This window comes from Ambystoma mexicanum, chromosome 12, assembly GCF_040938575.1.
Source record: "Ambystoma mexicanum isolate Mex_15411 chromosome 12, UKY_AmexF1_1, whole genome shotgun sequence".
Classification (NCBI taxonomy): domain Eukaryota; kingdom Metazoa; phylum Chordata; class Amphibia; order Caudata; family Ambystomatidae; genus Ambystoma; species Ambystoma mexicanum.
In genome coordinates, this window is record NC_090936.1 from 79,718,842 (window position 1) to 79,746,646 (window position 27,805).

Sequence of the window (27,805 nt, forward strand, 5' to 3'; positions counted from 1 at the left end):
TACTGCTAAGTAGTGGCTGTCCCGGCTCCAATGCACTCATTTCCTCAGCCTCACGAGTCATCCATCTTTCTTCTGCCCCATACTCTTTGGTGACTCTGCTTTCTCCTTTTCACTCACTGACGCATTCTCACCGACACCTACTACTGTGCTGCACTCCCTGTGCCATTCCTCCAAGACTGTGCAGGTTTGCTTAAAATCGTTTTAGCTGTGCCTCCTTTCCTGCATTAAAATTAGCTGTGCTTACAAAAATCGTTTTTAGCTGTGCCTCCACCCTACTTGTTAGTTTACACCTATTACCCATTTGGCCTACTGTGCCAACTGGACCAGGTTCAGAACTGTGCTTTCCAGCATACTTGCTGCACTGTTTCTTTCGGCCCATGCTAAAAATCGAACTTGGCCGTTTACTTGTTGCCATTGTTAAAATCGCTTCTTGCTGGGTTTCACAACTGTTAATACCTTTTTTACAATCAGTGTTTGCTGTTGAGTACATCCTGCATGTTCTACCTTGTCCTCTGTCCCCCACCCCTGTGTTTTTGCACCCCCACACGCTGGGTGTCTCAGTACATCAGCCTGGTTAGTGTCGTCCTCTCCATTATCTATGTCGCTATATATCTCTCCTATCTTCTCTAACTTCTTCTCTATTTCGTACCATTCTCCCATCACTAAATCTGTCCGGAAGAGACCCAAGGACATAGTGGGCTCCAACCCAGGCCTTCCTAGTGCAGACACCTATGTCACAGCATCCGCCAGAGACTCTCGCAGACATTCTCATTGGCTTTAACTCACCCGACCTATGGACAAGGTACATGGTAGCCTTTCTCTCCATCGCCTCTTCTCCCATTAATGGTGGCACCCACTGGAAGGTCCTCCTTGAACACTTCACCAATTCCAGGGTCATCATTAAAGTCTATCCGAATGGAACCATCATGGTGCAGGGTCCTCAACCCAACCTTTTCTTTGACAGGCTCCTACCTCGTGTCTCAAACCTTATCTCCCCCCCTAGACAGGCTCCCTTGCCTGCTGCGCCTTCCTCATCCCCTGCACAGGCTCCCCAGCCTGCTGTGCCTTCCTCCTCTTCTGCACAGGCTGCCTGGCCTGCTGTGCCTTCCTCCTCCTCTGCACAGGCACCCTTGCCTCACTGTCCCACCCTTGGCTCCTCCGCCATCCTGCGCTATCCCTCTGGCTCTCTTGCCACCCTGAGGGAGGGCAGGGGGGGGTGATTTAAGGGACGGGGGGCACCACCGTCCCCTGCTCAACTGGCAGAAGACCTTCAAAAATGGCAAGCTCAACACATGGATCTAGATGTGCTCACCATTACAGAAAAACAAAGGGGGTCCTGGGAGTCCCTCTGCGGGACATTGGCCCCCATTACGAGAGACTTACCCAGAGCCTTAATGACGCCCAACGAGGCTGAAACATGTCTGGGAATGCTTGTGGCATGTGCAGAAGGAATGTGACCTAGCAATTCGGGCAGGACTGCCCCTTTTGGGGTAGGACCAAGCCTGATTTGTGGTGTCCAGTCATTTTTTCGAAAAAAAAGGATCAAATGCCTTTTTCGAAAACAAAAAGGACCGAGAAAAAAAAAATTCAAATGCTTTTTCTTTTTTTTTGTTTAGTATACATAAAAAGTGTTTTTAAAAAAAGAAAACGGGGGGTTGGGGAAACCCCCCCATTTTAAAAAAAAAAACATTCGATACTTTTTCCCCCACCACTTTTGGTGTTGAAAAAAGGCATTCGATCCCTTGTGATTCGACCCTTTCATCTACAACCCTGATTTACATATGGTTTTTCCCCTTCTGTAATGGCTGGGCAGGCTGAAAAACTATGGTCGGGAAGGTTGCCCAGAGCTGTGCCTGTGGCTATGATTCAATCAAAACCTTCCAGCCATCACATTTTCATTTTGCTCGCCATTACAGAAACATGGTTCAAGGACAGCTCGGTCACAAGCTTTGACACTCCTCCATGAAGCATAAAAGATCCTCTCTGTGCCCAGGCCCAAGGGGTCAGGAGAGGGAGTGGCGTTGATCTTCCACGAATGGATACCTGTGTCCATCATCCGCATTCAGGCCGTCTCCTCAGAGGGCCTAGTCTGCAGGCGCTCACTCTCCTAAATCTTCTCTCCTTATGGCCACCTTCTATTGGACAACTGGTCCTCGTGGTCTCCCAACTCCTCTCTTCCCAACTCCTCCTGCTGGGTGACCTCAACATCCATCTGAACTCTGACTCCTCAGGACCTTTGTACGACCTTTGCGATTCTCCCTCTCCATCTTACCTTCTAGCTCCCTGCACACCGCGACCCACACTTTGGATGCTCTCATCTCTTCCAACATCCCTCTCTCTATCCCGCTCACTACCTCTCTCTTGGATGGACCACTCTCTTCTCACTTGAAGCTCTACTCCTGGCACACCCAGCGCAACCACTCGGTTTCAAAGTCACCAGACCCATGAAAAGTGCGACAGCGGCTACCTTTGCCTCCACCTACTCTCTGCCTCATACAACTGCGGCCGACTCCCACCCTGACAGCTCTTGCTAACTTCAATCTATCTCCAACACCCTTGATACGCTTGGCCCCATCATGAGGGTCTGACTGAAGCCTTCCAAAAACTGGCAACTCTTGGTATGACTGATCTGGCTAACCTTAAACACAAATGTAGGGCAGCTGAGAGGAAATGGAATACATCAGGTGGACCATCTGACAAACTGGCCTGCCGCCTCCTTCAAAGGCAACATCGACTCAGCAGCCACATCAAGTAAAGTATCTTTATTCAAGCCTGCATCTACGTGGAATCAAACAGCCAAACATTTCAAAGTCTGTAAGGAACTGGCCAATCCTGCAGCAGCCTCCTCTTCTGTCACACCCACCCAGGACCTTTGCTTGGCCCTGGCTGCACACTTCACCTAAAAAACCCAGACCTCCTTTCCTCTCACTTCCACACCACATCATACATCAAACACCTCTGGAGCGTCCCTTGGCCCCTCCACCACTTATCTCAACCCCATCACACCTGATGAGGTCGCCAGACAAGTCCGGTCTATGAAGGCCCCCTCCAAACAGGTGGACCCCTGCCCCTCCAAAACCATCAAAGACAACACTGACTCTCTTGCTCCAGCCTTAGCTGATCTCTGCAATCTCTTGCCACTGGAGTTTTCCCCAACTGCTCTTAAGCACTCCCTTGTGCACCCTTCTGCAGTAGAAACCCTCTGCCGAGCCCTCTATTCCGGCAAACTACAGCCCCATCTCTAGCACCGCTTTTCTTGCCAAACCCCTGGGGAAGCTGGCTATCCCTCGGCTCACCCTCCACACTGAATCTGCTATTTGCCTCCACGCACTCTGGGTTTAGAGCATCCAGAGGGTTGAAAACTGCTATACTGAATAGCCATGAAGAACTGCTCTCAAATCTTGACATCAACACTCCCTCTGTCCTCATTCTTCTTGACCTCTCCTCTGCCTTCAAAACAGTAAACATCTAGATTTCACGTCTCCGTAGCACCATGGGAATCACAAGTCAGGCTCCAGCGTGGTTAACCTCCTTCCTTTCTGACCACCCATCCCAGGTGGAACTTGGGTCCTTTCTATCACTCATTCAACATGTGGCGTTCCCCAGGGTTCTAACGTATCCCCCTGGTTTTTTAATGTCTACATGGCTGCCCTGGCACGTGTGATTGCCTCTCATCTCTAACTTCCAGAATTATGTGGCTGACACGCAACTCTCCCCCAGCCTACCCTTAACCACCTCTACCTCGCTCATACCAGACACTCTGTCCACAATTCAGTCATGGTGTGCTGCAAACAACCTCTGCCTCAACGCCAGTAAGACCGATAGTTCGCAATGGGACTCCTGTTCCCGCTTTCCCACTCTGGTTGGCCACCCTTGGCCCTGTGCCCGCACCCACCGGCGAGGCAAGAAACCTTGGTGTCATCTTTGACTCTACTCTCTCCTCCCCCCACATTTACAACATTTCTAAAAAGTCCAACTACCAGCTGCACTGTCCTCAGAGGTACTCTTCCTTGTCTCACCTTCCCCAAGCGGCTCACCGTCTCCAGGGGCCTGCTACTCTCAAGGCTGGACTACTGCAACAGCCTCTTTCTCAACTTCTCTACCTCGGCTTTGCACCCTCTGCAATTCATCCAGGACAGAACCGCAAGACTTATCCTTGGCCTCAAGCCCAGGGCCCGCATATCCCCTACGCTGAAATCCCTGCATTGGCTCCCCATGGCTGCAAGGGTCAATTTCAAGACCCTCTGCATTGTCCACAAGGCTTTCTGGAGCCTGGGACCTACCTACCTGGAACGATGCCTACCTAAATACTGTCCTTCCCGAGCCCTCCACTCATCTACCTGCAACATTCTGCGAGTGAGCTGGTTCTCAAAGCAGAGATTTGGAGGGAGATCTTTATCCTCAGCAAGGGCCTCCCTCTGGAACAGCCTCCCTGCCGCCCTCGGTCTTGAGCCTGATCTCCTTAAGTTCCAGAAACTCCTTAAGACATTCCTCTTCTGTTCCTTCTTCCTCCCTCTACCCTGATAACCTCTCATCGCTCTATCCCGCTCTCCCTCTTTTCCCACAGCTTGCTGACCGGCCGGACCGTGTACCTCAGTCACAGGTCCCTGGCACCCTCGCCAGCCCTCTCACACTTGCCTCATCATTGCTGCACTTGGTAAATTACCCATGAGCGGCATCTCAGCACTTAGCAGTTTCTGATTGGGCGCACTAAGACTCCCCCGACATCCCTGCACGTGTCGCTCCCTCACCCCTCTCCTGTGCCGTCTGTACACTTACACGATCTGAATGTACCATGCATTGAAGATTATCATATCTACCTGTTTTGCCTCGCCCCATTGTCAACTGCGCAGACAGGACCTTCCATGTACCGTTATTGATGATGCATTATTTCCAGTGGACAGGACCGTCGTCCGGGAGGTAGTTGTCGACGGGGACGATGGTCTCCTCATCTCATTATCGTCAAAGAATCAATGGTTTTGCAGGCGTGGACGATGGTTTTATGGTCGACGATTCGGCAGACTATGGTTTTGCCGTCGACCATTTTGTCGTGGATGGACGAAATGCTGTCGGCGGCGGTTTGTTGGTACCCTTCATTGATTTGTTCCTCCTTTTTCCTTTTGTGGGTCGCAGATGAAGACGTCATTTTCTCCTCTGATCTTGCCCTCTTATAGGCTTTGGCCTATATGATTTGCCTTCCACCACACTGAGGATTCTGCCTCTGAAGGGGAGTATATGCCTTCATTGAGCCAAAGGGCAAATCTGCTCTTCCTATCTTTGCAGGTTTTTGTGCACAGACCTCACAATCTTCCTGAATGTGATTAGGATAGAGGCAGTAAATGCATTCAGAATGCTCATCACTCTCAAATGTTTTTAATGCCACATGACTGGCATGCCATGTTTTTCCTTCATATTAAGAAAATAAGAAGCACTTATCTGTTTAGATGATGTATTTGTAAAGTTGTTAAGTAATTTGAGTTTTTGTTGGTTCAACTTTTTTTTCACCAAGAGAGAAAGCCTTGAGGACTCCACAGCACGATGTGAGGTTAGAATCTGAAGATGGCTTCCATTGGCTAGGGCACAATACACCCAAAAGGACTTGGATGGGCTACTAAAGTGAGCTTAAAAACTATTATAAGCAGTAATAAAATGTTAGAGGATTCCCAGCCTGTCGGAGGTGAATATTCAAAGCATGTGAATCCATGAAAGATACAATGCTGGAGAAAGTCAGTTCTCAGATGAAGACACTGTGGAATGAAGGAGACCAGGTCCAAAAGGTCCGGGCACCACATACTCCTGGTCCAATCCAGAGCAATCAGGATCATGGTCGTCTCATCCCTCCTGATGAAATGAGGAATGGTGGCGAACACCCACAGAAGTAACATTCCAGTCTGCCACAAACGTCCCCCGGTACTCCTTTAGGGGGTACTTCCCTAGAGGGGAACAGCTCACACTTCCTGTTGGAACTGGATGCAAACAGATCCACTTGAGGGGTTGAGATCTCCAAAAGAACTTGACAACTCTCACTTGTGGGAGGCTGAGCCCTGCCTTCTCAGGAAATATGCTGGTGTGTTGGCCATCACGCTAGCTGTACTGCCGACAAGGATATCCCGTTTTGTAATGCCCAAAACTAGAGCTGCATGCCTTCCTTCACAGTAATAGTGGCCCCACACCCTCCCCCCTATTTTTTAAGTAGTGCATGGCCATTGTGTTGTCAGTCATAACCAGGACAGTCTTCCCCCGTATTGAAGGCAAAAAGGCCATCAGCGATTTTGTGATGGCTTCAGCTCCAACTGGTTTATGTGGAGTTTGGTCTCTGCCAGGGACCAGACCCTGCTCACTGTCACCTTGCTCAGGTGTGCAGCCCAGTCCTGCAACCTTTGAAGCCTACAGATTTGCTAAACAGTCGTCAGTCTTTAGCCCAAACAAGTTTGCGCCATCCCATCAAAGGGCATGTGTCTAATAGACTTGCTTAGACGTCTGGCAGAAACCAGGACATACTCAGCCAAGAAGATGTACTCGACGATGAGCTAGTGCCTATGGCTCTAACCATGCAGTGTTTGCATCAAGCCCCAAGTGGGGAGACCGACATGCGTCCTCTTTGCTAGTCCCTTCACTTGGGGCATGATGTAGAGACTGCATACATACAGCCAAGGGGACTAGCTTACGATCTGTAATGAGATCCCTTAAGCAATCTCTCAATTCTCCCCTGCCATGTGCTCTGCTGCTTCCCATTACAGCCCGCAGAGTGTGGGGTTTATTTAGCCAAGGCAAAAGACTCATTTATAACCCTTAAAGCTAGGCTACCAGAAAAAGATTTTTGCTAGTGCATCGTACCTTTTTTAATCCTTGTTCGGTTGTAGAGCTGGGTAGGCACTTGGTCTTTGTTCCAGAGGTGGCAGCTTGGACCACCAAGCTTTCAGGACTGGGTCCATTTGGAAATAAAGTCTGGATCTGCAGAAGCAGGCCTGTACTTTATTACCAGATCTTTATGCACACCAGGTGCAGAACCTGGTTTCTTCAATAGCACGAGTGGGTCTCTCATGGACAGAAACAATGATTCCTTGAAGGTCTTCTATAAAATGTAGATCAGGTTTTTTATTCAGTTGTTTAATGGGAGGAACCCTGCCACAAGGCTTCTGAAACTCTGAAATAATCTTCCCCCCTACCCCCTCCCCCGCAACCTTGTGCGCCCAGTTCAGTGTAATTTATCAATGAGCTCTTAAACCATAATCATTGTATTTTGATAATTAAGTCAAAAGTTTTTGTCTTCTCATTGACACTTGTGTATCAGTGCCCTTGTGCCAACATTAACCCACTGGTGCATGTGCAAACGTTTCGCCAAAAAGGAACTAGGCTAGACACACAATTCCCAATCTATTATGTCCTTGTTTACACATCAGAAACATTTCTTGGTTGGATTGATAAGTCACCTCTCGACATCCTTGAAGTTCTGTCAGTCTGAAACAAAGACTTGTCACAATATTGCATCACTTACACCCCTAATTGGGAGTATGACCCAGGCATGTAACGGTATACTGTTCTAGATACCGTGAACAGCTTAACTGAACTATAATAACCATCAAGTTGTTTATATGGGTATACTGTTTTAGGGCCTGTAGCTATTAAGTGAGATTTTCAATCTGATTTGGAAAGGCTGCAATAAGCAAGTGCTGCACATTCTCCATCTTGCACTGTGGGATGTGGCGTTTGGCAGACAAGAGCATATGGAAAGTGAGGGCACATTATTAAAATCCAGCTTTGATGCTGTGACCGCTCTTTCTCTGATCAGTAGAGTCGGGTAAAAGATCAGCCGATTTGTAGTTTTGCCACCAATTTAAAAGATGGGGAACTACACATCCCAGAATTCAAAGAGGGGAATGAACTGGATGCCCTTATGCACGCCCACAAAAACGTTCTCTGTACACTGGGCCAATCAGTGATCTGTGCTAGTATATAGACTGCCCCCCACCCCCACTGTCTCCGTGTAGATTTACACATTGGCACTAGAGTTGTTGCTTCGCTTGATCCTTCACCTGCCTTCTGCATTTGGCACTGGACTCAAGCAGGCAGGACAGATTCTACACTCAATTTGAAGCATCCAGAGCAATGAGGGTGAGATATTTCTCTATTCCGACACCACCCATGAAAGCATTCCTCCGTCTCAACTGACATGACAAGGGTCCTAATGCGCTCAGACCTGGAGAAAATGGTAATGATGGGGCTGTGGTGATCTAGGCCATATTTGTGCTGATATGTATTTTAACTTGGTCATTTTCAAAAAGTTTCTGCCACTATCTTTAAGAAGGTAAATGAACATGTATTGCAAGAATCAAGAGTGGTGAGCGTGTGTTGGCTATGACATTTTGACAAAAGAAACACAATGACATGGGCTTTCAGACCTCATATGAGTCACCTTTCTCCCTTGAATGGGATAAAGTGTTATCAAAACAAACTTACGACTGATCGCAGCGAGGGGTCATGATGCCCATGTCGTAGTTCCAAAATAATTGCAGGTAAAGCCCGATTTTCAAAGCAATGACCTGTGACTGAGCAGCAAGCTCATTGCTCAAAATGTGCATTTTAACACTTCCACTAGTCACTCTTTCATTCAAGGCGATCAACGAGTGACTGCCATGGAAGACCAAATCTGTAGCCCCCTTAGAATCCTGGAGGATCAGCTAAAAATGTGCAGAGACAGGTTTCTAAAAGCTGACAATTTATGACCTTTAAGAAAATATTTGTTAAGATTAGTTAACTCCACCTGCTATACCGCGATAACCATGATATACCGTCAATTGTCAAGAAGGGCATCATACCGCCATAAACTCAATACTGTGACACCCCTACTCCCATAAGTGTAAGAACTGATGTCCAATCTATTCCAACACAATTATTAGGATGCTGGGATAGCAAATCTAAGTGTGTCTGGTCAGTTAAGTTCACAACACCCATCTGTCGGTGGTTTGGTCAGGCGTGCCGAGATCCCATTTTTTCTGCTGTTCCAAAGTGGAAACCGAAGGAGTCCTCTTACTAATTGTGTCCATCATTTTAATATCAAACTTGCCATTTATCATCCAAGGCAGATTTTGATGCAAAACATAACAGACGTCCGTCAGGCGAGTAATCAGTTGGCGAAGAATGTCCATCTCTTTTCCTCTTAGATGAAGATGAGGAAGAGTGATGATAATCGCTTTTTGTATGACCCTTTTTAATGTTTTTGCTCTGTATTTTTGGGGCTTTGGGGATTTCCCTGTAGACTCACAGCTCCCGTCTTCAGAGGATGTTCTTGTTAAATAGGCAGTACTAAGTGATCTGGACACCAAACACCAAAGAGCCAAATGAGAATCTCTCCTTTAATGTCTTGGGTGTTATCGAATGGCGCGAGCCACAAACAGGGAATTTGTGTTTACAGAGGCACCACAGGCAGATCCCTCTAGGGTCAGTGAGGGACATTTTAGCATCACAGTCTTCAAATCTTATTAAATCGGAAGGTTTCAGGTATGACATTCTTGCCAGGTGAAAGTAGGTTTATTAAATGAAAATTACAGGGAAAGCAATGCATTTTTGGCAGTGCTTTAGTCATGACAGGGTTGGTGTGCATTAGCTTTCTGGCCTGGGTGTACTGTGACAAAGTCTGCAATCTGAGTCAAGAGCAGACAGTGACCCCTTCAGTCTCGGGTGGGAGGCCTACAAAGGGACAAGGAGGCAGTTGAAAGGGCCCCAGTTCCCGACGCCTCCCCGAGTGCCTGTATGTTTCTTAGCAGTACAACATTTGATCACACTATACCACCCGGCGACGAAGCTGCTATTTCTTTCCTCTTCTTGTGCCCAAAATAAAGAAATGATATTGAAATGAAATTATATTTTATTTATATTGCGCTAATACACCGGTGTTACAAAGAGGCAGCCAAAGTCTCGGAAGACCGATCGAAAGCCAGCAACCCACCAGCACGTAATGGTAGACTACTTCAGTAATCCAACTGTAGGGTAAAACAGGGCAAGGTCGGAAGGCCATCGCAGTTGCAGGGAGACTGGCAACACTTTCAAACACGATCACATGCCAAGGGCTAACAGCTGCACAGGATCTAGCTCAGATGAATCACAGGCTTGCTGCGGAGCAGCTTACAAATACAAATCTGTACACCGACCTTGGATTCGCCACAGCACAGCCCTCCAACACAAACTGGGACACTCCACTCTCCAATGCGGGTTGCCATTGTTGCAGCTTAGCCCCCTACCTATAAATAGTAATTGTAACATTTCTCTGCAGAGAAGTGAGGACCAACTTGCCTAAGACCAGGGATCCAATGGGAGAAGGGGGAGGACATGAAGAGTGACAGGAACCAGGAAGTTGTGGGTTGTCCAAGTGAGATTCTTGGAGGAGAAGGGGGCCCATGATGACATATCGTGGACTGGAGTAGTGCTGCCTTTTGGAGAAAAGGTGAGGTATTGGTTGTTGAAAGCAAGTGATACTGAGGGGTGAGTGAAAGGCAGGTGACAGACTAGAACGTGGGAGACTAGCAGTGTGGCGAGGGGAGAGTAATTGCATGTAGATGGGAGCATAGGAGTAATGTGGAGCAGGAAGAACAGGGGAGAGAGTGACAACAGAATACGACTGCAGAAGGAGAGAGGAAGACTCCAAAGGGCTAGATGGAGGACACTATAAGAGAAGTAGGGATGCAGTTGGAAGGTAGAGCAGAAGATCATTGAGAGACAGGAAAAGGAACCAGTGCATGCATGAAAGGAAAAAAAAACAGAGTGGGGCTTGGGTGTCTGTAAGGCACAACCCATACAATCCCGTTAAAACATCATTGATGGTGTGGGCCCCGTCTAGGAAGTCCCAGAGGGAGCTTCGATAAGGTGGTTGCCTTTAGGCCCTCATTGATGGAATGTAGACAGGATTGGGTAACTATATACTAAGCTGGGAGCAAGGACTTCCGATTTAGGTAGGGAACCACTTCAACTACACTAGAGCAAGGGACAGCCTTCAACACCCTGCCTAAAAACTCAAAAAACCTTCAACCACCTCTGGGAGTTGGGAGTGTTCTGTAGGCCACCTGACAGTACCCACAATTACCATGTATGACCCTGCAGAGGAAGCTTATCCTTTGATCCCCTGAGGAAGGTCAACAACTAGCTCTAGGTGGCAGCAACCCTCCCTGGGGTGGAATAAAGTGCATCAAAGACAATCCTGACAGGACTATGGGCCTCTCACATCAGGCTGCCTATCACTGGAATCCTTTTGAAGTAGGGAAACAGAGGAAGCGGTGGAGTTGGTTTAGCCCAGAGAGGGGTTCCACCATCTTGCATTCTGTTAGGACACCATAAACATCCTGCTTAACCTCACTTCCTGCAGACAAAGCACCCTGGGTATGACATCAGAAAGCACGAAAAAACACTTGTTACAGTAGCTTGCTTTGGCCCAATACTCTTTTTGCCTATTCAAGAGGGGAGGAGAGGGACCCTACCGTTAGTGGATTCATAAAGACCAATGAGATTTACCTGGAAATCTGTTGGTAGAAGATGTTTATTTAAGATACAGTTCCATAAAATGTAACATACAAAAACAATATAAATAATAAAAACAATTGCTACAGACATTGTTATTAAAGTCACAAGATGCAGATTTGATTTATCATTAGCCAAGTACAAAAGACTACTGATAATCAGAAGCGGCTTATAAAAAGAAAGGTATGCTGCTTGGAACTTTGTTGGGGATACAATATATTTCGAAGTCCTCTGCCAGAGTGGTGAAGACAAATTTCCAAGCAAGAGGAAAGCTCTTGCCCCAAACCATATGGGATGGCTAGCTGGTTGAACAAAGCCGAATGCAACTTAGACTCTGGTACCCAGGATCCTACACACTAGAGGTACCAGAATCCCTGCAAGTTCTCCAAGCAAGTCCTCTAAAAAGGTTCCCGCTGGTAAGGGGAGACAGAAGGACTAACAGGGTAAAGACTTAAATCTGATGACCCCTCTGAGACGAGGGGACACAATATTGGAAAAAAATCATGGGGACCGAGGAATGGCCAAAGCGCAGGACTGCAAACAAGTCATTGGTGTTTCCAAATACAAACCTCAGGTACTTCCTATGCTTCAGATTGTTAGCTACATCGAAGTAGGCATTCTGAAGGTCTAAAGACACCACTAATTCTTGAAGTTCCACAGCCGAGAACACCATATTTAATGTGTCTTTTCACAAGGGCAAATTCCATAGGTTCAGACCCATGATTGGACACAGGCTTCAGGCACCAAAAAGAATAATGGGAATACAACCACCCACCTCTCTATGGTAGCCATCGATGGGAGGGCAGGAAAGGGCACAGATTCAGAGAATGGTGGAGCAAAGAAAAAGGAGCCCATGGAAAATTCCATTAAGGCCCAGGCCCTCAAAAGCCACCCCTGGCAAACAGTCTCCCTGTCTCACTCCCACTTGAGAGGACTGATCAAAGTCCAAATTAACAGGGTTTTGTACCTGGTTGTGTTCGAATAAAACCATTGAGGCAGAGACACGACATGTGGGCACACATGTGCCACTTCCCTGGGGTGGGAAATCTCAGTTGTTGCTTACCAGAAGGGACATGTCTCCATTGTGGCCAATAGTGGGATGTGAGGAAAAAAATGCCCCAGCAGAAGAGGCATGAGACTGATAGAAAAACAGCCCAAGGAACTTGGTCTTAGAAACCCTCAACTTTAAATGACTCATCCACTTTGTTGCCGAAGAGACTGTGCTTGAAGGGTAGGCATTATGTATGCACATACAGTTCAAAGGGGAAGGGGACAGTGCAGTACATGTGAAAAACCCATGAAACCGATCGCTTCCCGACAAAACGTGTACCCCGCCATGCGTATCTAACACTTTCCTAGCAACAAGGCACGCAATATATACCTTCACTTTAAGTTGAACCAGTTTCATACTAATGTGAAAAAAACAACACTGGTTGAAATGAACATTGGACTATTCCAAATGGGATGGGTCGATTCTGTGGGAACAGTACCCAAAATGAAACTTAAACACTTGACTGTGTATTGTAATTACTTTGAGTCACACAGAACGAACATCTTTGCTACACCAAACACTGGTTCCACAACCTTCGGAAGGGAGCTGCTTTGGACCACTCTATGTGGGGAACAATTACAAACTTAGGGTTACTACTCACCCGTTTACTGGTCATAATTAACACTGAGATTCAATCTAAAACCATGCCGGCTTTTTTCATCGCCATCTATGCAACAATTTATTGAGCTCTGTACTGAATAAGTCCAATAGGATGCACAGCAGCAATTTGCATTGGACTCCAAACCTGGCACTTATATCTTGTACATGTATTATCTTGCGTAGGAATGCATTTTAACTTTATACATCTGTGGCGGATAATACTGTAATGTGAACTCCTTTTAGAACTCTGGTCCAGGCATGTTACTCTGTGCTCACAAAAACGATGTATACAAATATATATGTCTATATGTTTATCATTTACCTGCACTCCAGAAATGGAGATGTTTGTTTTAAACATATAAATTATCTGCATAGAATGGTATATAAAGGCAAGGATTTTGAATCTGTACTTTTAATTAGGAGTGAAATTAGCGTTTGCATTAACTTAAATGCCAATCATTTCCTTTTGTGTCCAAGACGTATTACCCATCACGCATTATTCAGCCACTTGCACAGAACTTCCCATTTTGCTTTAAGAAACAATTAGGGAAAATATACACGTTTAGGAACTTGTCTTCTTTTATAACCCCCATGTAGTCATGTTGAAATGTATTATACTAAATTGAAATAGGTTTGCAAATCGGAGTTTATTCTTGCTTTTCCTTTACTTGTTTTTATGTTATAAATATAATGATTTGCACAAATGTTGTAAAAGCTCGTAAATCAAACTAAAACAATTTTAAAAAAAAATGTAAAAAGACCCATGCACAAGCATACGTGGCAATTCCTCGAGAGTTACCCAAACAGAAGTGTCAATCGCACTTCCTGGAGGCCACAGATTTAATTTTAGTTAATGTAGTGCACGCATCCTCAGACGAGCCAGGCAGAAACTGCATCTAGGTGCAGATGTTCACTAGATTGTGAACGGGTGAAAGCGTACTCATGACAAAAATAAAGTAATCAAATAAGAAAAAAAAGATTGGTTTTGAGCTTCTTCCTAAATAAAGGCAAAAAGTGGTGCTTTGATTAATCACTGGGATAGCATAAACTCCTCTGGCTCTGCTACATCATATTCTCCTTGTTGCTGCCTACACAGGACAGAGATCCCCTTCAGGTTCTTTAGAGTTGTCTTCTGAACACCATCTCTCTTTCACAGCTGTAATGTTTAATGAAGCCAATGACTGGTCTGTATCCTCCCGACCTTATGGAGCTCAGGGAAGACTCCAGTGCACATTTTTAGAGGGCATTGGGGTAAAGGGATTGGCAGAATCTGCATTCATCCGTGTCAGGTCCAAAACAGTGAAGTTAGCACTTCAGGGTTTCTGAGACAAACTGGCTTCCCATATTCCCTGAAGGTCTCAACGCTCCAAGCCTTTGCAGGAGACCAAGCACAATAAGAAATGCTTATAGTGGTGTGCTCCGATGCAGCATACCGACACAGAGAAAAAAAAAAGGAACAGTGGTCATGGGGTGCAGTCAGTTTCATATACCACATGACCCGTCGCAACGCTACAGAAGTCACGGATACAAATGACAGGAACAGACTCAACCATACTGTGTCCACAGTGGCTAAAAACATTTCTCCAATCAGACTAACCCTCGCGGATCTATTTGTGAGACGAGGAATCAATGGGAGGAAGGAATGCATTATACAAGTCAAAAAGTGTCCTCAGAACGAAGTAGCTTAGGTTACCAAGACTGCTTTGTTGTACACACTCCTCCACACACAAAGACCCTACCACACAACGCCAATTTAACAATTGTTAAATCCTAGAATGATTGCTGTATAGGATTAATCATTGTATGTACCTGAGGGCCCTAGACCCTTACTCCATAGTGTTATCAGCATTTGGTTTCCTATGCTGCAACCTTCAATCTGCTCGCAGCCCAATTAAATCATTTAGATGCCTCAATAGAACCCTCCCCCCAAACAAATATATACCATCAGCATGCCCCATTCTTTCCACAGTGAAACATTAGCTTCTTTGCAGAGATGGCACTGAAACACCACAATTCATTATGAAATGTTAAGGGAAACGAGAAACTCACTCTGTTCATTTGCTAATACAAATGATTCAGGTGTCCTTTCAGGCAGAGGTGGTGGTGTGGGTGACTCTTCACAAGCCCCAACATCTAAATCAAACATACAGAATGTTTAGACAGATGTGCATGAAATGAAAAGCAGTTGCAAGATGGCATTAAAAAAAACTATTCTACGAGTGTCGGAAGCAAAGTAATTTGAAGTTGTTAGGTTTGTTATTTACTGAAATGATGTTAATTGGAAAGTACAAAGCAATGATGACAGCCCGAAAGGTAGAAACATATTTTCAGGTAGTTAAATGAACACAAAATGATACATGTTATGACCACCTCTGCAACTATAATGGCATTAAAACAAAGGGGTTGATAAGAATGTCTTCAATCAGATTATTAATATATGTTCAGTGGCACAACAACCAAAGATTAAACTGTTAAGCATCACCAGGCGCCTATCATATTTCACATGTGAATGGAAATAAAACAACCCGCTAACACATACTTCTAGCAATAAGTAAAACGTGTGTTCGAAGCAATTCCAAGCCTTTGCCTACCATCATTATCAATTTATGTAAACCTGCTAACACCACTGGTGAGAACGGCACCAGAAGTATGCTTTTCAAAGAGCCCCAACTACAATGCAGAGCACATCAGGAAAGCAGGGTTCAAAACTGCAGCTAGCTATTTAGTTCCCGATTATAACCCAGGAGAGCCTGGTTAACTGTACACCAACAAGTAGCAGCAGCCGCCAAGTGATGCCATACAAATATACCTTTTGGAGATACAGAGGCCGATTCATGGAATAATTAGCGCGGTGCAAGTGGGCAAAAACGTGCGATTCGCAGTGGAATTGCGAAAATTGCAGTGCAAGGGCGAAAATCGCACGAAAAGCAGCGCACATCGATTCATGGAAGGGTGTGCGCGAAAAAACCATCTGATGTGCGCTAAAAAAGTGTGCACGTTGGCGCACAGGCCATCTAACGGCGTGCGCCAGGTCACAGCGAAAATCGCACAGGCCACAGCGAAAATCGCACATAGCACGGCGCACACAACAAAAGTAGGCGGAAAACACTGGGCGTAACACTCGGAATGGGGAACAACTTGCCAAAATGTGGGCGTCACGGGGGAAGTACAGGGTGCAAGTGCGCGGAACGCCCACACGCTCGCCTACAACACGTATTCATGGAATCGAATAGGGCAAAACAGCGCACGGTCAAACCAGCGCACAGGCACAAACACGACCGCCACAAGAAAGCAGGCGGTAGCGTTCCTGCGCCTGTAAAAAATGTGCACCAAAAGGTGCGCCAACAAATAGCACCTATATACAGCTATGATGAATGTCCCATACTGTGGCCCTCCAGGACAAATGACGTGCAAAGGAGTACCCACAAACACGGACACCCGCTGACTGAAAAATAACGTGTGCGTGTATTTCGGGGTGCGCGGGAAGTTTCACACGTGATTTGGCTGGGTACGTGGATTTCAGTGGTGCGCGGGAAGTTCCACACGTGATTTGGCTGGGTACGTGGATTTCTTGGGTGCGCGGGAAGTTCCACACGTGATTTGGCTGGGTACGTGTATTTCGGTGGTGCGGGGGAATGCTACACGTGATTTGGCCATGTGGGTCCCCCCAGGTGTTCCCTCTACACCCTCCACGGCCCCTGCAGGCAGCCCACACCACAGGGTACTACCCTGCACCCCTGCTCATGTCCCACAGGCAACCCATCCACCATGGCCATGCCCACCAGCCAACCCACATGTCACCTTGCACCACTGATCACCAACACATGTCTTCCACCACCCCCACCCTCCAGCAGTGCAGGGGCAGCCTCCACCAGGCCCCCACTCATGTCACCCACCACCCCCACCCCCAGCAGTGCAGGGGCAGCCTCCACCAGGCCCCCACCCATGTCTCCCACCACCCCCTACCCCCAGCAGTGCAGGGGCAGCCTCCACCAGGCCCCCACTCATGTCACCCACCACCCCACCCCCCCAGGGGCAGCCTCCACCAGCCCCCCACTCATGTCTCCCACCACCCCCACCCCCCCCAGCCACCAGGGGCAGCCTCCACCAGGCCCCCACTCATGTCACCCACCACCCCCACCCTCCAGCAGTGCAGGGGCAGCCTCCACCAGGCCCCCACTCACGTCACCCACCACCCCCAGCAGTGCAGGGGCAGCCTCCACCAGGCCCCCACCCATGTCTCCCACCACCCCTACCCCCCAGCAGTGCAGGGGCAGCCTCCACCAGGCCCCCACCCATGTCTCCCACCACCCCCTGTCCCCCAGCAGTCAGGGGCAGCCTCCACCAGGCCCCCACTCATGTCTCCCACCACCCCCACCCCCCAGGGGCAGCCGCCACCAGGCCCCCACCCATGTCAACCACCACCCCCACCCCCCCAGCCGTGCAATTTGCCTGGGTACATGTACTACGGGGTGCGCGTGAACTTCCACACGCGATTGGGCCTGTGAGAGTGGGTTACATGTATTCCAGGGGTGGGCGGGAAGATTCACACGTTCGCCTACGACGTGCCGAAAAAGGGTCCAATCCGGACACACGTACGCCAGCATGAAGCAGGCGTACGTCGACCCGCGCAGCATAAAAGTGCGCGCAAACAAACAAGCTCATACGCCAGGATGAATATACCATTCCTAGCAGCAGTGGCCGTGGGTTACCGGAGGAGGAGGAGGAGGAGGATAGTGAGGGCCCGAATTTTCACTCCCAGAACCAGCCTTTTTGGGATGCCTGATGACCAGGTGTATGGGAGGTACAGGTTTCCCCCACACATAATACTGGACCTGGTGAGTGAGTGGGAGGATGAACTCACATCACCCACCCTGTGCTCCCAAGCACTCAGCCCGCTGGAGAAGGTCCTCAATGTACTGCACTTCTTGGCCACAGGATCATTTCAGCGGACAAGTGCCATAGTGGGTGGGATGTCACAGGCCACGCAGTCACGCTGCCTACACCAGGTCTTGAACATCATCACTGCACGCCCATCAGTCCGTAGGCACATATACCTGCCCAGGACACCTGTAGAAAGGCAGGCTGCCACCCTCGATTTCTACGGTGTGGCACAATTTCCAAAAGTGCTAGGTGCCATTGACTGCACCCATGTGGCACTACGTCCCCGCAGGGCATCTGAGCACATCTATAGGAACCGCAAGCACTGGCATTCCATCAACGTGCAGGTAGTATGTAATGCTAAGGGAATCATCACCTCAGTATATGCCAACTATCCAGGGTCCACCCACGACAGCTTCATTTACCGAATGTCTACCCTAAGCCGGGACCTAGAAGCTGGCCGCATGGTGATACATGGCTGCTTGGTGAGTATGAATGCCACTGCACATGCATGCATGTCAGATGCAGAGTTGTGTCACTACCCCACTAATGATACCCATCACCTCCTCACCAGGGGACAGTGCCTACCCTCTGAGCACCCACATGATGATGCCAATTCGGAACCCCATCACGAGGTAAGATACAACACAGCCCATATTGCAACCCGGGGCATAGTGGAGCGCACATTCGGAGTGCTCAAGTCAGGCTTTCGCTCCCTTGACCGGTCTGGCGTGCAGCTGTTATATGCGCCCCCAGTAGTGTGCAGGATCATAGTGGCAGCATGTGTCCTGCACAATGTTGCAACACGCCGGGGCCTGGCCGTGGACATGGTGGTGACCCCCACATCCACCAACCGCATGCACGCCCGCTGCGCATGGGAGGGGAGAGGGCACGGGGTGAGGCAGCCCGTACGCAGCTGGTGGCTAATTACTTCACATAGAAATCACATCCCAGTGGAGTGCACACAGGCCTGGCACATACCATCTGATAAGCAATGATGACTCGACCTGACAATTAAGACGAACAAAGGGACTGTCAACTGTCAGAACCATAGCAGCCTGAGATTGTTCATGTGGAAGTGTCACAATGTGTGCATCCCTACCTACACAAACACCACCAATGCAGTGTCATGAAAAGACACTTCCATGCTGCAGAAATGAATACCCACTTGCAAATACTACATGAACAGTGCCATGTCACCCACCCCCTCCACGGCACGGCCACACAACACACCATGGCATGTCATGCAATGTGAGAGGAAAGAAATGAATCCCCACAACATGCCCCAAGTGTCAGCAGCTACAGTGTCCCTAATGGAAACCTGTCCACACATGAAATGCTCACAGTAATGCAGGACCTACAGCCCACATTACCAAATACTTACCAAGAATACCAATCACCTACACAACCTCCAACCTACCTTAAACATGACATTACAGACTTAAAAATTAGCTAGCCTCACCACCTGATGATGACAGCCCTCCGAACACTTCCAAGTATTCAGTGCTAGCGCCACGCAAGAGTGTAGGTGCACTGCTTACAACATGGACTCCAGTTCCAAGGTGGACCGCATTGTGAAGACATGAGGAATGGACCTGCAAATATGGAGGATGAGATGGATGCAGAGGCACATATCAATACACCACGCAGTGTACAATACAACAATATGCACTATGAATGTATACACAGTATTGACTACCGACTGCCCACACAGCTCATGGGAGTCCAATGTCACCATGTACGTCAATGTCACTTGGGCACACCCTTTGCAAGCCCATGGAAACGGGAAGCAGGAGGGGTGTGTGACAAAACCCAAGCATCTGAACCAAATCCATGACAAGCCTGCATGTGCCCAGCCACAATGCAGCGTATGCCCACGGGAGCCACACAAGGCAACACACTGTCCCAAAAACAAAACAAAAAAAACCAAATAAAATCAAAAATGGCCATTAATAGGCCCGGGGGTTGAGGAGGCCACCCAGGGGGTCCGAGGACAGGGTGCACACCAAAACCCACCTGTGTGGATCTTGCGAGAAAGAAAACACCTCCATGGGCTCATGGCCTACACGGCTACCCTATGGTGGGAGTATCACTGCTGTCGCTATTCTCACCCTCTGCAGCTGCATCCGGAGGTGGTGGCACTATGGGAGGCAGCCCACGCAAAGCCCTAGTCTGTTCCTCCATGGCTGCAAGCATGCGGGTGTGGTAGGTCTCGTTCTGGAGGATGAGTGTGCAGAGGTCCCCATGCAACAACTCACGGGATGCCCGGACCTCCGCCCTAGTTGCCTGCATCTCAGCTGAGAGCGTACGGGTGAGACGCTCCAGCTGCTGTTCTGTCCTTCGGTTTGTTGAAGCCTCAAGCTCAACAAGAGTCGTCCTGAGGTGAAGGAGTTCCAGCCTCAGGGCTTCCCTGTGGCCCTGGGACTCTATGGAGATGGCTTCCTGCAGAGTCGCCAGTGCCGCCCGCCTGTCCCTGTCGGACGCCAACATGTCCTCCCTGTGTGACTGGCAGATGGAGTCGGTTGCCTGCTGTAGTCGCTCCATCAGCCTTTCGGGGGGGACAATGGAAGTGGTCACCCTATCCATGGCCTGAGCCATCATCTCTGATGATGCTGCCTGTTGGGTTGCCATACCGTAAATGGATTGCTCCCATGCGGTATTGCCAGGTGGCGTACAGCCACCACGTCGGTGGGCACCACACCTGTCTGGGGCAAGGCGAACTGCGCCTTGCTGTGCCGGCACTGCCTGAGGCTGCAGGACTGCATTCCCCCTCTGATCTGCTGGCCCAGGAATAGGATCAGATGTCGCGGAGTGTGACCCTGCATCCGTAACCACCAAAGGCGTACCTGCCAACACTGACATCCCCATTGAGGGTTCTAACCCTGGTGCAGGTGGGTCGGACAGAACAGAATCCCTCCCAGGAACACTCACCTGGGACGGCACGTAGGTCTCATCATCCGAATCAACACCTGAGTACAGCTCGGGGGAGGTGCAGCCAGAGACACCCCTTGAGAGCATGACCTGCAGCAGTTGTGGGTTCTCACCCACCACCACACCACGTCCCTCACTGGTGGTCGGTCGGCCCTCAGACCCCTACTGGGTCCGCACCATCTCCACAACCCCAGCAGTATCAGGCGTGTCTTCCCCTGCAAAGACATGAAAGAAAACAAATGGAAACAGGCATTAGCACTATGGCACACAATGAGGGCTGAGAGGCTACAGAAACAGTACTTGATTGACACATGTCCCACATGACTAAAACACTCCCATGCATGCACCGTCACTGCGTGTGATGGGGAGGCAGATGCCACACATTGATGACACCAAGATGGAAGATCAACTTATTTGCTGCATGCTGCCTAGCAGTGCCATCACACATTGGCCAGTGATTGGCAGGTCAAATGCACATGCCATCACACAGATGGCATGTACCCTAGCCATGAAGTGAAGAGGGAGAGGAGGTCACCAATTGTTCATTCAGTCCAGTTTGTTCATATGATTGATTATTTTCATTGTAATGGTTCTAATGTTTAACATGCAGCTGCCAGTCAAAAATGGTCCTATAGCACAGGGACATGTCCAAACTAATCAAGTCCACAAAACTGAGCCAGTCCACTGTACCATAGCCATGTCAGACATGTGACAATAGGACTGAGAAATCCCGAGTAAAAGTGGTGGTATGCAAACAATCTGCCTGAATAAACAGAGGTAAATAAGCAACAGTGTACTGGCAAGATGACACTCCAAGGGCAACTGGCGTGGTGTTGGGCTGGATGTCTAATGTTGGCCGAAGGGATGCTGCTATACCCAAATGCTGGTGCCAAGAATGTTTAGGAAGAGGCACATGGGTGAGCCGAACCACTCAGGCGCGCGCACACACCCTCCCCTGGCACCCAAACAGAAGCCCTCCCACACACAACATGCACATGGATGACACATGCATGCGCACTCACCGGACAATGCCTCGTAATCTGCCACTACTCCCACGCCTTGGATCTGTTCCTCCGTGACGTAGGTCCCAGCAACCTGCTCATGTGGAGTGAGTTCTATGTCGTCTGCTAGAGACCCACCTCCAGTCACTAGACTTGCGGCATGACTTGAGGCCAGCTTATTCTTTGCCCTGCGCTTCAGGTCATTCCAGCGCTTGTAGCAATCATTAGCTGTGCGCCTCACGATTTGAAGGGCACTTATGATGTCCGCAATGGTCTGCCATTGTGCCCGACGTTGTGCAGGTGTGGTCTTGGATCCTGCAACAATCACCATTTCGCGGTCATGTGCGGACACATACTCTACAAGTGCATTCAGTTCGGCCTCATTGAAGCTGGGCTTCATTGACGGGCCGGACTGTGTAGCCGTGTCTGGGGCATCAGCCTCTACTGGACGAGCACTCTTCCTCTTCCACTTGGAAGGTGGTGGGGATCCGGAGTGTCGTGCGCCACGCTGGACACTAGGGGCAGGCGCGTGGGATTGCACACTCAGCATGGGAGTTGGTGCAGGCATTATCTCAAGTGTGATGGTGTCAGGGGGAATGTCAGCATGATGGACCTGGACCGACACTGTCCTGGCTGGGTGTGAGAGAGGTGGGGTGGATGGAGCCGCAGCTGCCCCTGCAGCCTCCCCAGCCAACCTACGCGGGGCAGCAGATGACCTAGCTGCCCCTGATCCACGTGGCCTGATGACACCAACGTTCACCGGCGCACGTGGCCTAGACCTGCTGACCTGCAAGTCAGCCATGGAGTCACCCTGTGCCAGGTCTGGTTCCACAGTGGGCTAGTCCAACAAGGGCTGAGCATGGATGGCGTCAGCCACGGTAACCTCAACCGGGGGGGGGAGGGGCATGGGTGTCCCTGACTGCTCCTCCACACATGGGAGGCTAGGGGCACCCTGCAAGTCACGGCCACGTCCCCTACCGGATCCACTACGGCCACCACTTGGGGCTCGGCCACCTTTGCCACCCTTACGGCCTGTTCGCCTCCCAGCCATGGCACTGATGTTATTGTGCGTATGGGAGTGGCTGTAAACTATTGTCCTGGGCAATTGGAGGTCAAAGGGCTTGGGTACCAGATGGTAATCGTACCCTAGTGCTCTAGCAAGGCTGTATGTTACCCCTGGGGAACGATGACGGGTCACGCAACGCACAGGCACCCGAAAAAAGGGAAGTAAGGTGCACGCAACCCCTCCTAGACCACGTGCGTGGAATAATAAACCTGCACTACGCTGTGGCACCCAGGAACACAAGAATGAACGTATGCGTGTCACACGCAGCCTAAAATGACCTCTGAAGGGGTACGCGACACACGGGGCAAGCACAGATGTTAGATACGTGCGCGACTCACCGTCTGCCAGGAACAAAAGCGTGAAAAATATGCGTGTGTGCGCGTTGGAAACACCCCCGCCAAAAGAAGAATTGTACACTGTCTGAGGAGACAGGACAACAGTAGTAGGGAAGCTGTTTGAGGAAACAGGCCCAGGAAAAAGAGGAAAAGAGAAAAAAAAAAACTGTCAGAGGTAACAGGGAGTACGAACTGGAAACGCCGTGAAGTAAATCGCGTGTGAACCGACAAGAAGTACAGATTTCACCCACTCGCTCTCCACGAAAAGCACGTACAAGGAAATAGCGTTCTACACGTACCTTTTATACACACGTCACAGACGCGCATACGCAATGAGGCCATTTCTACCAATTACGCGCTTTGACACTCGGACGTGTATCTCTTCATTTTTACACGCGCCATTCTCTACGTCCATGCACGTGACGTCACAGTTGCGCATGGTGGCCTTTGGGCCAATGTAATCGGAGGGAAGTGAGCGTACACGCGATTGGCCTGGGTACGTGTATTACTGGGGGTGCGCAGGAAGTTCCACACGCGATTGGTGGAAATCCACGTGTGCTCTGTCATCACGCGTAATGAGGGAAACACCCGCGCGCCTCACGTCAGACGCGCTCACACGCTAAGGGCCTTTGGTCCAATGAAATCGCATATGCGTGCCGACGTCCATACGCGCTTAGGGCCTTTCCTCGATTTACACGCAGACGTGCAGGATTTTCACATGCCAAATCACTCCGTATCAAGCTGGCCACGCGTAAGCACACGGAAGACCACGCTCCTGCCCAGAAGGCCGAACTACTAACCCCCAGAGCCCCAAGCACGCTCCCACCTGCCATCTGCTGCTGCCTGACTGCCTGCTGCCCACGTGCCCTGCCATTTGCTGCCTGCACATCAGCCAGGGGTGCTGTTGCTGTGACCACCCCTGCTGGAACCGAAGACTCCCGACTGGGATTCCATCGCTCCACAGCCCAGCCCCAGGACCCAGTTGCCCACCCACTCCTGCCTCTGGGGTTGTCATGTCGGGGCAAACACCATCTGAGACCACTGACAACCCCCGGCCAGAGAGGCAGAGGGGCACCAGCTTCAGTGCCACCGAAGTTGGTGTCCTGGTGGAGCAAGTCCTGGGGCAGTATGATGCCCTCTTTGGAAGTTCCCGCGCCGACAAGGAAGGACGGACTCGAATCTGGACTGACATCATGACTGCCATCAACGCGGAGGGGGTGGCAGTCCGCGACTTCCAACATGTCAAGAAGCGCTGGGAGGACTTCAGGTCCAGGACCCTGAACAAGGCCCGGCGCCTCTTGAAGGCAGCAGATGCCAAGGGGCGCCGGGGCCACTTGTCGGAAGAACAGATGAGGGTCCTGGAACGCAAATCCCCAGCGCTCCACGTCCAGGTCCTTGAGAGGCTGACCCGTCTGGAGTCGAGCGGTAAGTGTACATGCATCCTGATTGTGAGCTGTGCGTGTGGTGATTTTTCAGTAGTGTGCAGGTTGCACATCTGTTTGTATGGGGTCGAGTATGGGTGGGGGTGTACAGGGCCGTGGGGCTAACACATGCTAGGGCTGGAATGTGTGAGACATGGATGGTGCTTGTGTGTGTAGGCTTGCATGCCAAATGCCGTTGTGTGGGCACACATGTTTGGATGAATAAGTATGTGTAACGCTCACCTGATTCTCGCAGAGGCGCCGGTCTTGACTGGGCGACTACCGTATCTTCAAAGGTGATGTGTAGCACCCGGTTGGCTCTTTGGGCTGGACCTCTGTGCACTGTATGCCTGACTTCAAGAGTAAAATGTCTGCAGGTAGAAAATATGGGATTAATGAACTGGGGTTATTGGGGTGTCCCTATCTCTTTCCTTTTTTGCTCTCCTGTAGACCCCCAAAGGTTAACGCTCTCACCTTAGGTAAGTGAATGCCGAGCTCTCCATCTGCCTCGGGGCAGGGTGCTGTAACCAGTTTCTTCACTGGATCGGTAGCGCAGGCCTCTTGACTTCAGAGGACTGCTGTCCGTCGTTTACTGCACGAACGGTATGTTTCGAGTAATTCTATTGTCTTTAAAGTCTTTAGTAATGATGTCTCTTGTTTTGCAGGTTCCGGCGATGGCGGATGACAGGCTGAAGTGAGTTGAAGATGGAGTCCGTGTGATGAATAGAAGCGCCTGGAAGCACATAAGTAAGCGCTTGTTGCCTGGTTCACGATGCGCTCTAACTGTCTTTTATTTTGCAGGTACGAGTTCGGAGCGGCTGCAGGGTGCCGGAATACCCACTGGGGTTGATGTGGAAAGGAGTAATGGCACGTGAGTATTAAAGTTCCCCAATGTCTTTAAACGCACCATGTTTTGTCTTTCAGATGCAGGGTGAAGCACCGAAGGCCTCCGGAGCGTGCGAAGAGTTGGTAAGCTTTTGTCTTGCAGATGCCGGAATGCAGTGTGAAGACCTCCGGAGCGCACGAAGAGTAGGTAAGCCTGTGTCTTTCAGATGCTGGAATGCTAACCTGTTCTTTCTTGTCTTTATAGGAGTTGCTGAAGACTGGATTCAGGATGGTAAGCCTTTTTCTTTCAGATGCCGGAATGCTAACCTGTTCTTTCTTGTCTTTATAGGAGTTGCTGAAGACTGGATTCAGGATGGTAAGCCTTTTTCCTTAGGCCCAGGATCCGATGCAGAAGACACGATGAGCGTTCTGCTGCAGAGGATGCAGAATAACGCAAAGCAAGATTCATCCACCGGGTGTGGTTTAAATAGCCTCCTGTAGTGCTTAGGTCTCTCCTTCCACAGCCACGCCTAGGTAAGAAAAGAGTTCCTGCTTTCCAGAAGAGTTCCAGTGTTCTGAATCTAGGGAGTGGCTCCTGCCCCACCCAACAGGAAAAGTAGTTCCAAACAGAAGAGGATCAGAGGCTCAGCTGGCAGGCAAGTAAGCAGCATGGTCTGCTGCAGGTAAGTCCACCCAAGCATTATGAGCCCGGCGCTTCCAGCGCTGGGACTGGGCATATTTATGAGCCTGGTGCCAGGACTGGGTCCAAAAGGTCCCAATTGGGACTGGTTGGCCCTCGGAACCTGGGTTATGGATCTGCTTCCAAGGGAGTTGGGAAAACCCTGACCTTTTGGAAGCAGAGATCATGACAGTATGTAAGTAGACATGTCAGTGATGTCACGCATGTATGTTGTTTTCAGCTGCATGTATCAGCACTGTGTACATGTGTGTGTATTTGACAAGGGTGCAAGAGTGATGCAACATGGATGCATGTGACAGCGGTATGTGTAAGCCTGATGGGCAGATGTGACATGGATGCCCATCTGAACACTGCAACACTTGGCAGAGGTGTACACATGCATGCAAGTGTGGTGGTGTGTGTACATGTGTGGTGCACTTCCTGTGTTGCATGTGATGTCTGGCTCACCTTTGCCTGCTCATGCTGTTTGCATGTGTATGGATGGTGCTGGCAGTTGCGATACGGCTGTGGTATGGCTCATGTGTGCGAGTTGAAATGACATGTGTGTTGGGGATTGTGATGACATGTCTGAGGTTTGACAATGCCACTCATGTACAACTGTCATGTGAGTATGTGTCCATTGTACAGTGCCCTGATGCCTGTTTTTTATTTCTCCCTGTCTGCAGCGTCAACTGATGAAGAGGGCGGAGAAGGTGCTGTGGAGCACAGCGGCGGGGATCCCACCGCCAGCCGGAGACGCAAGGCCCGGCTCCCCTCCCATGTTGTCATCTCGTCGGGGAGTGAGGAGTCCGGTGCCGCGTCCCAGGCCGCAGCTGCCGGGGGAGGTCCAAGAGACGGAGGTTGGAGTTGGACTCCTCGGCAGCAGAAGGGGCAGCTGGGACCCCACAGGCCCAACGGGGGAAGATGGCAAGGAGTCATCCAGGTTGGTGGGGGGTTTGGTGGAGGAGGAGGCCGTGCAAGCAACAGAGACGGGGTCTGGAGGTGGGGATCCCACTGGTGCTAGTGGTGCAGTGCAGGACCAGGGACAGGAGGCAGCACAGGCCGCCGCGGAGGTGCCTGTGTGCAATCCTGTCCCTGCATCATCTTGCACCAGCAGGGATGCCTACGTTCAGACCAGTTTTCAGGCAGGGGATGAGCTCACCACAACTGGCCTTCCTCTGCCTGCGGACGTGGCTATCCGGGTCTGGGTTGAGCCTGTTCTGGGTGGTGTGGCGTTGCGTCAACGGGCCATGCGAGGTGACCTGCAGTCTTTTCATGAGGAGACTGCACGTCATCTCGAATGGCTCGTTGATCACGTCAGCCTGCTGGGACCGGTCACCCAGGCCGGATTCCTCCGTATGATGGGGCTTGCTACGACCCCCTCCTCAACTGAACCCCCTACGCGCCAGTCGTCCTCCGTGCCATCTTCCCACCCATCAGTCACCTGGGTGCCCTGTGGAGCTGCCTCTGACGGTGCGGCCAGGCTGGTAGAGGAGGCATCCCT

At 50.0% G+C, this 27,805-nt stretch overlaps 1 protein-coding gene across 4 annotated transcripts in view; it reads right to left on the reverse strand.

Moving 5' to 3' along the window:
• The window catches only part of PTPN12 (protein tyrosine phosphatase non-receptor type 12), an 820,244-nt gene that overhangs the window by 180,354 nt on the left and 612,085 nt on the right, over nucleotides 1-27,805 (reverse strand). For 2 of the 4 annotated variants that reach the window (XM_069628047.1, XM_069628046.1), the window contains exon 14: nucleotides 15,212-15,295. The exons of the other annotated variants lie outside the window; for them this stretch is intronic. In XM_069628047.1, the coding sequence (XP_069484148.1) occupies nucleotides 15,212-15,295 (84 nt within the window). The remainder of the gene's footprint in view (nucleotides 1-15,211; nucleotides 15,296-27,805) is intronic. 4 annotated transcript variants of the gene reach the window in all.